This window comes from Anabrus simplex, chromosome 1, assembly GCF_040414725.1.
Source record: "Anabrus simplex isolate iqAnaSimp1 chromosome 1, ASM4041472v1, whole genome shotgun sequence".
In the NCBI taxonomy this organism is placed as follows: Eukaryota; Metazoa; Arthropoda; class Insecta; order Orthoptera; family Tettigoniidae; genus Anabrus; species Anabrus simplex.
In genome coordinates, this window is record NC_090265.1 from 1,273,381,415 (window position 1) to 1,273,394,784 (window position 13,370).

Consider the following 13,370-nt stretch of genomic DNA (forward strand, 5'->3'; position numbering starts at 1 on the left):
CGCTACTGCGATCAGGCCGAACACGCTCTGCTACCGTGAGGCGTGCACGGCACAGATATACTAAGTCTCTGTCACTGTGGTGCTCGGTGTCACATTGCGCGCGCGTGTTCGCTGACGCTAACAACATTTCGGTAACTTATGTCTTAGTGAATTTATCCTATGACTGTCATTTTGGTGATGATTGGTTAGTGTGAGAATTTTGAGCGTCTAACGACACGAATGTCAAATTACATAGCCCGAGCACGCGCGAACCAAACCACATCGTATCGGCGCGTATATTTATATACCGGGAAGTCAAATTATCCAGTGAGGTAATAAATTGTGAAGTTGAAGTCTGAGATTATTACGGCACAGGTCAATCCTACTCGAATTCCTGTTTTCAATGATACCAAACATCAGAGGCGACATCTGAAACTGAGTCTTGTACAAATGTCACATTTTTATATGAGAAATAATAAGAAACTCTGTTATCGTTAATCATTGAAATTCATTTCTATTAAAACTGAAATATATCCGGGAGTTAAAAGGCAGGAAATAAGAGGCTAATTATACAGCATCTTCTTCTACCGTTTTTCCCACATCTGTGGGGTCGCGGGTGCGAACTATGTAGCACATGTGGACTTGGCCCTGTTTTACGGCCGGATACCCTTCCTGACGCCAACCGTATGTACAGGGATGTAATCACTGTAGTGTGTTTCTGTGATGGTTGGTATTGTAATGCGTTGTCTGAATATAAAGAGGAAACTGTTAGACAAACACAAACACTCATTTCCATAGCCAGAAGAATTAATGACGCAATTAAAATCCCCGAGAATCAAACCCGAGAATCTCTGAACCGAAGGCCACATTGCCGACCATTCAGCCAATGAGCCAGACAGGCTAATTATACAGTGTAAGTACAGTTATTCTTACCTCAATTGAATTGAAAATTTGCCCTTTTGTTTTTCATTGATGCAAAATGTCGGTGATATTGTGGGTGGTCTGGTATGGTGTACCCTAGTGGCGTGGAAAATAAATTATCGTCGCGAGTGGAAAGAAAACAGGAATGAAGTTGTCTGCGCAGAGTAGTGTAATCTGACGGGGACATTTGGAAATGTTTCTCGATACGGGACTTGCTGATCTCGTGCCAGACATACAGTATAGTAAATAGTAGGACTATATAGATATTTGTCTGTGTCTCGTGCGACACCCAAGGTCCGATATTGGCGAGCATGCTACTGCTACCTGATGTTACGTACAGGCCAGGGCCAGGACCTACAGACTTAGGTTCGTCCCTACCGGAACTCCATTGCGCCGCGCTGTCCGCTCGGGTGTTGCCGTAGGAAAGCAAACATCCTGAGTTTGATTCGAAGCCGGCAGTGTTTATGGGTCCACTACAAAGCACTAGTACATCGAACCACCAAAGATGGTTGATTTTGACATAATTTAGAATATATGTTAGATAGGCCTATATTAATCTAGAAAATATGAAGAAAAACTACAATGAAGTGTAAAATTATTGGAAGTTGTTCAACACTGCAACAATACCATACACCACTCCTGCCAAACATGGTCATAGTTTCTTGGCATTATGGCAGCGTGTTATTCAATGGGAGGTCGACTAGGAACCAAAGACTATGGGTAAGAACCGTCACTCTGTGTGAAATAAATACATTAAATAAAATAAATAAAACCTGATTAACTGATTTTATTTTTACAGCTGTTATGTTATTGATATCATCTACTGTGAACTAAATTAAATTACCTGGATGGAATCCTGGCAACATGAATGGCTAAATAAATCTATAGCCCAAGCATGCATGAATAGAACCTCTCTATATCATTCCGTACCAGTAAGCATGTGCCCTTAAGTAAGTCTTATGATTCTGTGTGGTTATAATTTGTGAAAATGCTCATAAGACTTACAATGGCGCATTTCACTCTTATTCAAATCCCTCTTTCCTATAACATCAATCTTGGTAATGTTTCAAAACATTTGGTAATTTCAAATTTTTTATGTCCTAATTGTCCCAATGTACTAAAATACCACTGTTAATGTTGGGTATAAGCTTCCATATTCAATGACACCCAAATTATGCCTTGGAATTTACATTCAGGTGTTGATAGGAAGCAAATTAAGAAATAACCTTCAAATAATGAGAGAGAGAGAGAGAGAGAACTTTCTAACATGATTATTACTTTACTACTAAAAGCTTTCATTCCATACTTGGATGGGGTACAGTGGGCCTTCTAGAGGGTGACACCCTATCTCAGACCAGGAGATGTGTTGCGGTGATTTGAGATGAGGATAAAGGTGAGAGGGGAGTGGCTGTGGCGTATAAAAGGAACTGTCCCGGCATTTGCCTTAGTGAGCAGAGTTGAAAACCATTGAGAACCATTCTCAGGGCAGTCAACATTGGGACCAGCCCACTGCCTTCTGAATACAGAGCTCTGTTTCAAGCCATAGCAGCTCAGTGCCTTGCATGAGGGAATGAAATTGATATTTAGATGGTCAAATAGTTGGTTATTCAAAAGTAGCCTGACCCTGAAAACAGCTTTGATGTTAAATTTTCTTGTTTACTAATACTGTCCATTACTTTTCCTTTACCTGTAAAGGTCTAAATCTTCTTGATGTTGGTAAACTCAAAGTAAAAAAAATGGAACATATTCTTTACAGAGAGGACATCTGTGCTCGACAAAATGCTCCTTGCAGTACACTTGGTGTAGCCCATGTTGCAGGAATGTGTCAGCCAAACAGAAGCTGCAACGTCAACGAGGACAATGGCATTACCCTCGCTCACACCATCACTCATGAGCTGGGACACAAGTAAGTACTAACGGATTATTGATTTATGTTGTGGTCTGTTACTCTATTTGTATGATGATACAGTTATCCTAAATAGACTATTCGGAAAGGAGGTTTGAACCATTGTGTGGTGGATACCAGAGCCCCACTAGAATGGCGAACTTATGAGATTTAGCTGTTTGACTATGATTAGGATGAAGCAGGAAGGCTACCACACCAAATGACTTACCGGTACATCTGAATTGAAGTTGGATTATATTATAAAGAATAATCAGAAAAACTATAGACAAAATGTTGTGGGTAGGCCTTCTTTGCAATATACTATCCTGGCATTTGCCTTAGTGGTGAGAGTGAAAAACCAATGAAAACCATTCTCAGGGCAGTCAATGTTGGGACCAGCCCACTGCCTTCTGAATATAGAGCTCTGTTTCAAGCCATAGCTGCTCAGTGCCCAGCATGATGTAATGAAATTGATATTTATATGGTCAAATCATTGGTTATTCAAAAGTAGCCTGACCCTGTAAATAGCTTTGATGTTAAATTTTCTTGTTTAATAAAACTGTAAATTTCTTTTTCTTTACCTGTAAAGGTCTAAATCTTCCTGATGTTGGTAAAATCAAAGTAAAAGAAATGGAACATCATCTTTACAGAGTCGAAAGATTTATTTAAAATTACTTTTGTTAATACTAAAATACACATTATGTTTGAAATATTATCATTATTATTTAATAGCACAAAAACAAGTAATTCCCTATTCATCCAAATAATTATCATATTTAAGATAAGGCCTCCGTGGCTCTGGCGGCAGCATGTTGTTCTCTCACCGCTGGGTTCCGTGGTTCAAATCCCGGTCACTCCATGTGAGATTTGTGCTGGACAAAGCGGAGGCGGGACAGGTTTTTCTCCGGGCACTCCGGTTTTCCCTGTCATCTTCCATTCCAGCAACACTCTCCAAAATCATTTCATTTCATCTGTCAGTCATAAATCATTGCCCCAGAGGAGTGTGACAGGCTTCGGCAGCCGGCACAATTCTATCCTCACCGCTAGATTTGGGCTTCATTCATTCCCTTCCTGACCCAGTCAAGTGACTGGAAACAGGCTGTGGAGTTTCAAGTTATCGTACTTGATTCATTTACTTATTTTTCTAATAATCCAGGTGGGTCCTTGGCAATACTGAGACAAGAAAGGGCAAGGTCTGGGAAGGTAGTGGCCATGGCCATATAAGGCATCTGTATGGTATGAAATAGAAAACCACTGTTGTTGCCTGTTAATGACTGGATTTGAATCCACCATTTTCCTGACTATAAGTTTACGATAACATGACCCATATTGCATATATCAATTCCATTTGACATAATACTGTGTAACTATATTCATATCATAATGGCACACTGCTCAGTAATAAAACTGGAAAGAAAAAATCTAACTGCAAACAATGTGGTAGTTCATGAAAAAATGAAATGTCGTATGGCTTTTAGTGCCGGGCTATCCCAGGAAGGGTTCGGCTCGCCAGGTGCAGGTGTTTCTATTTGACACCCGTAGGTGACCTGCGCGTCGTGATGAGGATGAAATGATGATGAAGACAACACATACACCCAGCCCCCGTGCCATTGAAATTAACCAATTAAGGTTAAAATCCCCGACCCGGCCGGGAATCGAACCCGGGACCCTCTGAACCGAAGGCCAGTACGCTGACCGTTCAGCCAACGAGTCGGACTGGTAGTTCATGATATGAACTTACAAAAATGGGCCCGTGAAGAAACCAAATCACTTGATTTACCTTTGTCAACAAGTGCAACATGGGTATGGAATTTCAAGCATATTTTCACATAGGATCACAAAAAATTATGCAGTTTGTCACATGGAAAGAAGAAGAATAAAAAGAAGAAGAAGATGAAACTACTAACAATATACAGTACTGCATTCCTGGAGAGAATGCTTATGGAACATTATGGTGCTGAGAATGTGTATAATGCAGATCAATCTGGCATCAATAAAGAATCGCAATTTGGGAGAACACTTGATCGCCATGGTAAGAAGATAATGCATGGTGTTACAAAATCACAAAGCACACAGACACATTCATTCACAATTATGCCAATTGTAACATGCATGGGACGTCTCCTTCCCTGTCTGTTTATCATACTGCAGGAATCAAAGCCGCCAAGTCAAGCTGTCCAGCAGGGTATGTTTAAAGCCCCTAATTTAATTGTGCAGTGGTCAAAATCTGGAAAAATTACAAAAGAACTTTCCTGTATATTTCTGGAGTTGACACTTTAACCTCACACTGGTCCCTCAAACTTTTTACTGTTGGATTCCTTGACGCCTCACAAAGATAATATACATGAAGTACTTTCATTAAATAACTATGAACCTGAAAAATTTTAAATGCAAATCATTCCAGCAAAAACAACTTCTGAATTGCAACCATTAGACAGGCATTTTTTCCTAATGTTCAAAACAATGGACCCATATTTCTGTGATTTTATTGTGTTAAATAATATCAGTGTGAACTTGCAACAGGGTAACAATATTATCAAATGCATGTCATTGATCTACAATCAAGAATGTTCCCCGTGCTTCCGTTTGTCACAGAGATATGGCTGGAAATTAGCGGGCCTAATTAGCACAAATGAAACTTTTGAAAATAGCACAGGCTATTGTATTAGGAAAGGAACTCATACTTGCAAATTCTTATGGAGGTCAATAATAATTGTGATCAGCTTTCTTTACTCAAATGTAGCTGATGCAAGGAGCTATTGTGTTTCAAATTTTTTTTTCTTAATTTCCATTTTCATTCACAGGAGATTGAATATGATGAAGGGGATTAAACATGACTGCCACGTTATTGGTGAGAATGTAATTGTTTAATCAGTACATACTCATACATACAGTGTTTAAATGTTTACATTGAATATTTTTATCCCTCATGCGATCACAACATAACCGCATGTTAGTATTTAATTGTATCTTTAAAATATGTAGAAATTAATTCCAAGTTTTATGATTACTGTCTTATGACTTAAAATAAATGAATATGTAGATAACAGGCGTACAATGTGCACATGGTTCATTGCATGCACAGTGATGTCTCCCTCCCTCTCCTGCTTCTCCTTACATTGCACCAACAGTTCAAAATAACTTCACTCTAATTGGACATTGATGACCCCCACCCACAAATCATTGCTGCTCTGTAACTCGTAGATACATGCACGATAGGATGTAATATTTGAGGGTTTTACATATTTCAGCGTGCTCTTTTGGATGGTGTATAAATCAGTTTTAAGTTTTCTTAACATTGATTGATGGTCTCTTGAGTGAGTCTTGACAAAAGAGTAGTGTTATGAAAATGTTGCAAGTTTTGGGCTGGGAAGACTTGGGAGTAAGGAGACGAGCTGCTTGACTAAGCAGGATGGTCTGAGCTTTCAGTGGGGAAATGGCATAAAATGATATTAGTAGATTAGTAAGCTTGAGTGGAGCTTTTAGAGGTATAGGAATGTTCATATCTAATGACCAGGTAAACAGTTGATGGGTAACCTTCCATCTGGGTGAGAGCCCTGAATGTAGAATGATGATTTAATTGGTTGATTGAAACAATTCTGGATTTGAGCACAAAGCTAGTCTGTTATTGTGTTTTCTGACTGTGATGCCTTTACTTTGTTTACATATCCATCGAGGAATGGATCATAATGACTAATTAATTCTAAGATCCCAAGAAAGTTACCATTTCTGAAAACACCAATAAGGCAGATACCCCTCTCAATGGCTAGCCTTTTCTAACTAAAAACATAATTGCATCCAAAATAAGGAATAAAATCTTCCTCTACTAGTCAACTTCCATTCTTCAAACTTTCAGAAAACAAAGTATCACCTGTAGAATACTTAGATAAACATTTCTCCTGGCCTCACTACCCCAATAACATGCTCTATGGTTAACACTATTTTCATGTGGAGATAACTTACCTTATTTTATCATACAATCTTTTCCAATATGTTTCACCCAAAATATCCACAGGAGGAATTGCTACTGACCTTACAGATATGGGCAACTTGCAGAAGATATGGCAGGGGAAACAAAATAAAGTCTTTGTCTAGAGGCTCCAAACCAGCCAATCCTTTGGCCTGTGTTCACCATTTTTCATGTTGCAAATCAAAACACATCACAGAAATAAATTATCCTTGTGATCATGTGGAAACTGGAACTCTTTTAGTTTTGTCCCATGATGAACTGTCTCCTCTATCAATCTAGTACAAAGCTAGGATGTTTACAAAATCTGCCACTCAGACGGCCACTTCTCCTGACAACATCAACACCAGGGACTGTAAGACAGGACATTTGGCAACTTCTTTACAAAGATTTTTACAAATTTTGAACTATTATTATACAAATTTCATAGGTTCCATAATGACACCCAATTTAAAATACAGTATGACAGACTGACTATTTCAACCAAAGTGAAACTTCTTCCAGCACCTTTCGACTGTCATTTTAGCACAACAAATATCGTATTAAACAGTGGCATCTTCATAGTAACAAGTTTTTACCAAAGACATTTTTCAAACATTTTAAGCTAACAAAGATTTTATACAATGCTATATAAAATGTAACATATTTATTTTAATTTGTACTTGTGTTATATTTTTTAATGTCTACTTTTTATCTATAATGTTTTCAAAGTGATTAAATATTTTTGAATTTATTTGAAGATGGCCACAGAAATGCCAAAACATGTACTAGATTTGTAAGATGAAATTTTTATTATGTGATTATTTTGATTTATTGAATATGTGGAGCTTTGTAATAAACTATTGTTTTAAGAATTAAGTTCATTAACATTAAATGTACGTACAGAACCCAAGTTACAAACACAATGTATGAATAATTTTTTATTGTGCTGTTTACTTTCAGTTTTGGTATGTATCATGACACAGAGAAGATTGGCTGTAGTCGAAGGCATGGTAAAACTCTTCATGTGATGACTCCCAGCTTTGAAGCTGATACAGTGGATGTGGCATGGTCAACATGCAGCAAGCGGGACATCACAAATTTCTTGGAGTGAGTGAATTTTCTGCCTGAATATCTTTATTTTACTTTTTCAAATAGAATGCCTGAGACATTGGACAGCAACTTAATTAAAGAAACATTTTCAGCTCACCTAATAATTAGTGACACTGTTTACTCACCAGCCAGGGCCTTGGAGGCTGCCTGAATGATGATCCTGGAGCAGTTAACTACAGTTATCCTGATCAGCCACCAGGAGCCACGTATAATGCTCAGCAACAATGCCGCATGCAGTTTGGCATTCACAATACATCGGTGTGCTCACCACTAGAAGATGTAAGAATACTTGGCAGTTTTAATTCCATTAACAGGATATCCAAACAGCAAAATCTTAATTTGGTATATACCTAAGAATAACTAATTTTATAATCTGAAATCAAGGTGCACTCTGAATGATTTCATGGAGTATACCATCTATTAAACCTGAATTTTTTTTATTTGGCACTAGCATTATCACATTTTAAGAATTGCCATATGTTTAAGTGGTAACCTATAGTGGACAATTCCTTGGACATCATTGTCTTAGAGGGATTTATGTAAAAAAAATTAAATATATTTATTCCCAAATAAATCACAAAATAAAATGTTAAGAGTATCCTCATAGTAGTCCTTGTCACAGTGCAAGTTACCATACCAAAAATATTTGTGAAATAAGTAGGTTATAATATTGCAACAATCACAGTCAGACATCGGGTGAAGTTAGTTTGTGCTGTGCTTTGTAGCCTACAATCAATTTCAATTTTCTTTTTTTTTTTTTTTTTTTTTAATGATTGTGATATAAAGTGTTTGTCCCTCTCTGAATATGGCCCCAATGGCAACAATAAGGAATAATACAGCAATAGTTTCCTTTCATGTGTCACAGAGTTATGTTGCAGAAGAACTTATATTGACACAGTTAGAAGATGATATCAAGGGCAATTATTCAGTTGATGAAGGAAATTATGATTCAGATGCCCCATATATTACAGTGTGTCTGAGAAGTTCCGGTACCCCTAGGTCAAAACAATGTATGGCGTAATGGAATACTTACATATAAAAACTACGTATCCAGCAGATCTGTATGTGCACCATTGTGCCCTACACAGAGCTGTATCCATTTCCATTTCCTCATTGACATCTTGTGGAGCATCGCAGGAGTTATGTTTCAAAAGGCTTCCACCACATTTTTTTGCAATTCTTCATTAGTCCTGTATCGACATTGAGCATGGGACTTGATTACTCCCCATAATGAGTATAATGAGTTGTCTTGCATGATAAGGTCCAGGTTTCATGGTGGCCATTTCAGTGAGGCTGGAAGTGTTGCTGAACCACGCCTAATCCAGCGGCCTCAACATTTTTCATCAAGGAACTCGCGCACCTGAATAGCAAAGTGTGCTGGAGGCCCATCCTGCGGTAACTGCACATGATCTATGTGTGATGTGCCGAGTCACCTTAATATAAATAAATAAATACTCATTTCTCTTTCCATAAACAATATGCCTTGGGCACCAGCCTTCAGACTTGTGGCTTGAAAATGATAGTTGATAATAATAATAAGTAATGAGACTCTAGATACTCCCAGAGGTGGAGTGTCTAACACTAACCATTAAGTACACACTAACTAGGAAACTAAGGATCATTTATAATAATTTATGAAAATGCTAACTAAAATAACGATTTATTAGGATGATAAACGTGACGGCATATTTACGAAAACTGAACTTATGGAACCAAAAGAAAAACTGAGTGAAATAAAATGAACTGTTACGTGGAGACTTGCAATAATTTATGCCATTATCTCACCATTTGTCGATTCTGGTATCTGGACACGTTCAATGATGTAGGAGCTGTTGTTTGATGTTCCTCTCATACTGTCATCATTTCTCGTAGTAAGTACCAGTCTTATTTCCAATTTGTGCATTGCCCACAAATTGGACAATGACTTTCCTGACCTTAACACTTCCTATAATAATCATTACATAATGTGGTAATGAGCCTTAATTTCAATATCAAAGCCACCTTGGATTGCGTTCTTGGAGAGAATACGCTTGTATTCTTCTGTATTACAGAAATGTAGCATAACTAGAGATATAACAAAATAATCTCCTGGTCCAGACAAGTCAAAAACTGGTTTTTTGCTATCTTTATCTCTCGTCATTGAGATAGCCAGGGGTATGATGCACATAGGTATCACCCAAATATCACTATAAATTTGTCACAAATGGAACATAACAATTGCTTTTACACATATCAAGTGAAAAATCTCTGGCAAATTAAGAAATACCGTCGTTATTTGAGAAATATGAAAACATACTTAAGGCTTGTAGACAGGACTGGTTTATGTCGTATTCCGCTGCTGATGTCGTCTTTTGTTACTTTCTTGAGGTCCAGGGCTAGCACCGAGGAATGCAAGTGCTATGTCTGTGGATTAATGGGAGTGCTATGTCTGTAGATTCTCATTATCTTTGTCCATATGACTAGAGTGGCCAGTTCAAACAGCAAAATGGAGGTCAACAGAAAAATAGCATGATCCCTGGACCAATAAATCACCAGTCCACTGAATTTTTCTTATGTACATTGGCCATACCATTTTGTCGCCTATTAAATATTGTATATCGTGATACAATTCATGAAATGATGTCATTGACAAGTGAAGCAATGAAACGAAAGCAAAGAACTTCAGTGAACACAGATACCACACATGAAATTGTTGAAAGTGTAAGACAAAAGACATGTGTGTGTCACTGTGAGCGCAACACCAAATGTACTTGTAAAGTGGTAAGGTACGTATACATAATATTCTCCAAAAATCAAATATTTCTTAATTTGCCAAAGATTTTTCACTTGATATGTGTAAAAGCAATTATTATGTTCCATTTGTGACAAATTTTATAGTGATATTTGGGCGATACCAATACGCACTATATCCGATAGCCAGTTCTCACTGAAAGTAACTTTGAGTAGTGCTCTACTCAGATGCGAAGTGAACTTGTAAAGTAAACGGAGAACCTCCTCTTGTTGTCTGTCATGTCTTCTCAAGAAAGACCTCCTTCCTCTATCATCATGACCATCAGGCGCTAAGCTGTTCAGACGCTGAGATGTTAAGATGTTCTCATATTAAGACGTTAGGATATTAAGACCTCCCGAAGTTAATACGTTAAGTTATCCAGACCTCCAGAAGCTCTTGTCGTTGATGTATAAGGCCTCCAAAATCTCCCTCGATCTACAATATCGCATGGTCCAATAAGATCTGATGTTCTATCCCTTCTTCTTCCCATTGCTGTATGTCCATCATCTTGTTTTGTAACGTTCATTCACATAGGTTAAAAGTTTGCACATTTCTTAAGTGTCCTGTAGCAAAGTTTGAAAGGTAGGAGTTAATAATTTCTAACTCTCTCTTCAGAATATGGAGGGGATGGTGTAATTCTGCAATTTCCTTGATGTCCTTTTCCTGGTAAAGGGCTAAAATTAGCATAGCGTGTCCAGTTGCCTGACCTCGGGCTACTGGAAATTTAGTGCAAGCTATTAATATGGGTGATGATGTAATACCATACTCAAGACTTAACTCTTTCATTTTTTGTTATTGCCGTGATACAAAGAAATGAGATGATAATATGAAATGACTAAAAACCCTGTGCATAAGCATAATAATTTAGAATGGCCTACCATAAATTAAATATATACATCTTACAAATGAATTGTATAGTTTGATAATTTTATATACATTTAGTATGTTTGAAACATCACACATGATTCCCTTGCCTTTGAGCTGAGGTATTAACCAAGTTTGAAATGGAGTACTTACATATAAAAACTATGTATCTAGCAGATCTGTATGTGCACCATTGTGCCTTACACAGAGTTCTATCCATCTCTGTGTCCTCAATGACATCTTGCGGAAAACCTCAGGAGTTATCTTCAAAAGGCTTCATCCACACTTTTGCACAATTCTTCATTAGTCCTGCAATGATATTGAGCCAGATGGGACTTAATTACTCCTCATAATGAGTTGTCTTGCATGATAAGGTCCAGGCTTCGTGGTAGCTATTTCAATACGGCTGGAGATATTGCTGAAACACACCTAATCTAGTGGCCTCAAAATTGTTCATCAAGGAACTCGCGCACCTGAATAGCAAATTGTGTTGGAGCCCTGTCGTGCTGTGATCACACATGATCCATGATTCTCTTGTCTTAGAGCTGAGGTATTAACCAAGTATGCAACATGCATAAAAATTTCCATTCACGTACCCTTCAAAATAATATGGTCTGAAAAGGTATCGTGACGACATCCCAGCCCATATTATAACAAGAGGTGGCTTCCTTTCCAACTCTTGCATGTAATGGAGATCTTCCATAAACCGAAAGCCAAATATCTCCTCTGTGAACTGTGATATAATGCATTCATCAGAAAATAACACTCTGAGCAAGACACAGCTTTTTTTGGAAATTGTGTCAACGAAGCATGGCATGCTGCTACTTACTGCTCCATGTCATTGTCAGATAATTTGTTCACAAGCATCAGTCTAAATCCTTTCATTTTCAAATCCCTTTTAATGTTGTCATGACCGGGCGAGTTGGCCGTGCGCGTAGAGGCGCGCGGCTGTGAGCTTGCATCCGGGAGATAGTAGGTTCGAATCCCACTATCGGCAGCCCTGAAAATGGTTTTCCGTGGTTTCCCATTTTCACACCAGGCAAATGCTGGGGCTGTACCTTAATTAAGGCCACGGCCGCTTCCTTCCAACTCCTAGGCCTTTCCTATCCCATCGTCGCCATAAGACCTATCTGTGTCGGTGCGACGTAAAGCCCCTAGCAAAAAAAAATGTTGTCATGAATTGTTGACCAGGATACTTGAAGTTCATCTGCTCTTGCTAATGGATTTAATTGGAGACTGCTCAATTGAGCGACAGCAGCACAAGTTTCTTCTCATTTTTTCATACGTCCATTACATGGCCTGTCTTTCACACTACCTTAAGCAAAAGCACATTTCTCCCAACCAAGCAGGGTTGCTTTACAAGGTGGGGGCTTTTGAAAGCAATCTCTAAATGCACTCATAATCTGTGTCATTGTTTGTCCAGTCTGTGGTCATTGGTGCACCCACACACATGCTACTATTCGTTCCTTAACAGTGCAAGTATGTTCGCTCATGTCAGCCAAAACTGAAAATAATAGACAACAATGCTTTTGAAAGCTTCAAAGCAGACATACCAATAAAACAATTATTTAATTCCCCAATTATAGTCCATGTTGTGATATAACAAAATAATAATATGAAACTAAGGGTACGGCAACTTCTCAGACAACCTGTACACCTAAAATCACTCCACACATTTGTTCATCTCACTTAAATAAAGATAATTCCTGTCAGAGTATGTTAGATCAAATCTAACACAGGAGCGATGGCATGACAAAAATACACGTGATTGATCGCAGGTTAACAGCAATCACTCTGAACACCTCCCTTAACTGTACAGATGCAGGATATTTGTAATCATTTTGTGATGCAATATATTTAAATTTAATACCGACAACAGAGTTTTCTTTTGT

The 13,370-nt window shown here is 38.1% G+C and overlaps 1 protein-coding gene across 1 annotated transcript in view; it reads left to right on the top strand.

Moving 5' to 3' along the window:
• LOC136858267 (A disintegrin and metalloproteinase with thrombospondin motifs 7) overlaps positions 1–13,370 on the top strand; it is an 852,495-nt gene that overhangs the window by 712,089 nt on the left and 127,036 nt on the right. Inside the window, exons 6-8 of the mRNA XM_067137673.2 lie at positions 2,657–2,806; positions 7,695–7,841; positions 7,973–8,123. Coding sequence (XP_066993774.2) covers positions 2,657–2,806; positions 7,695–7,841; positions 7,973–8,123 — 448 coding nt within the window. The remainder of the gene's footprint in view (positions 1–2,656; positions 2,807–7,694; positions 7,842–7,972; positions 8,124–13,370) is intronic.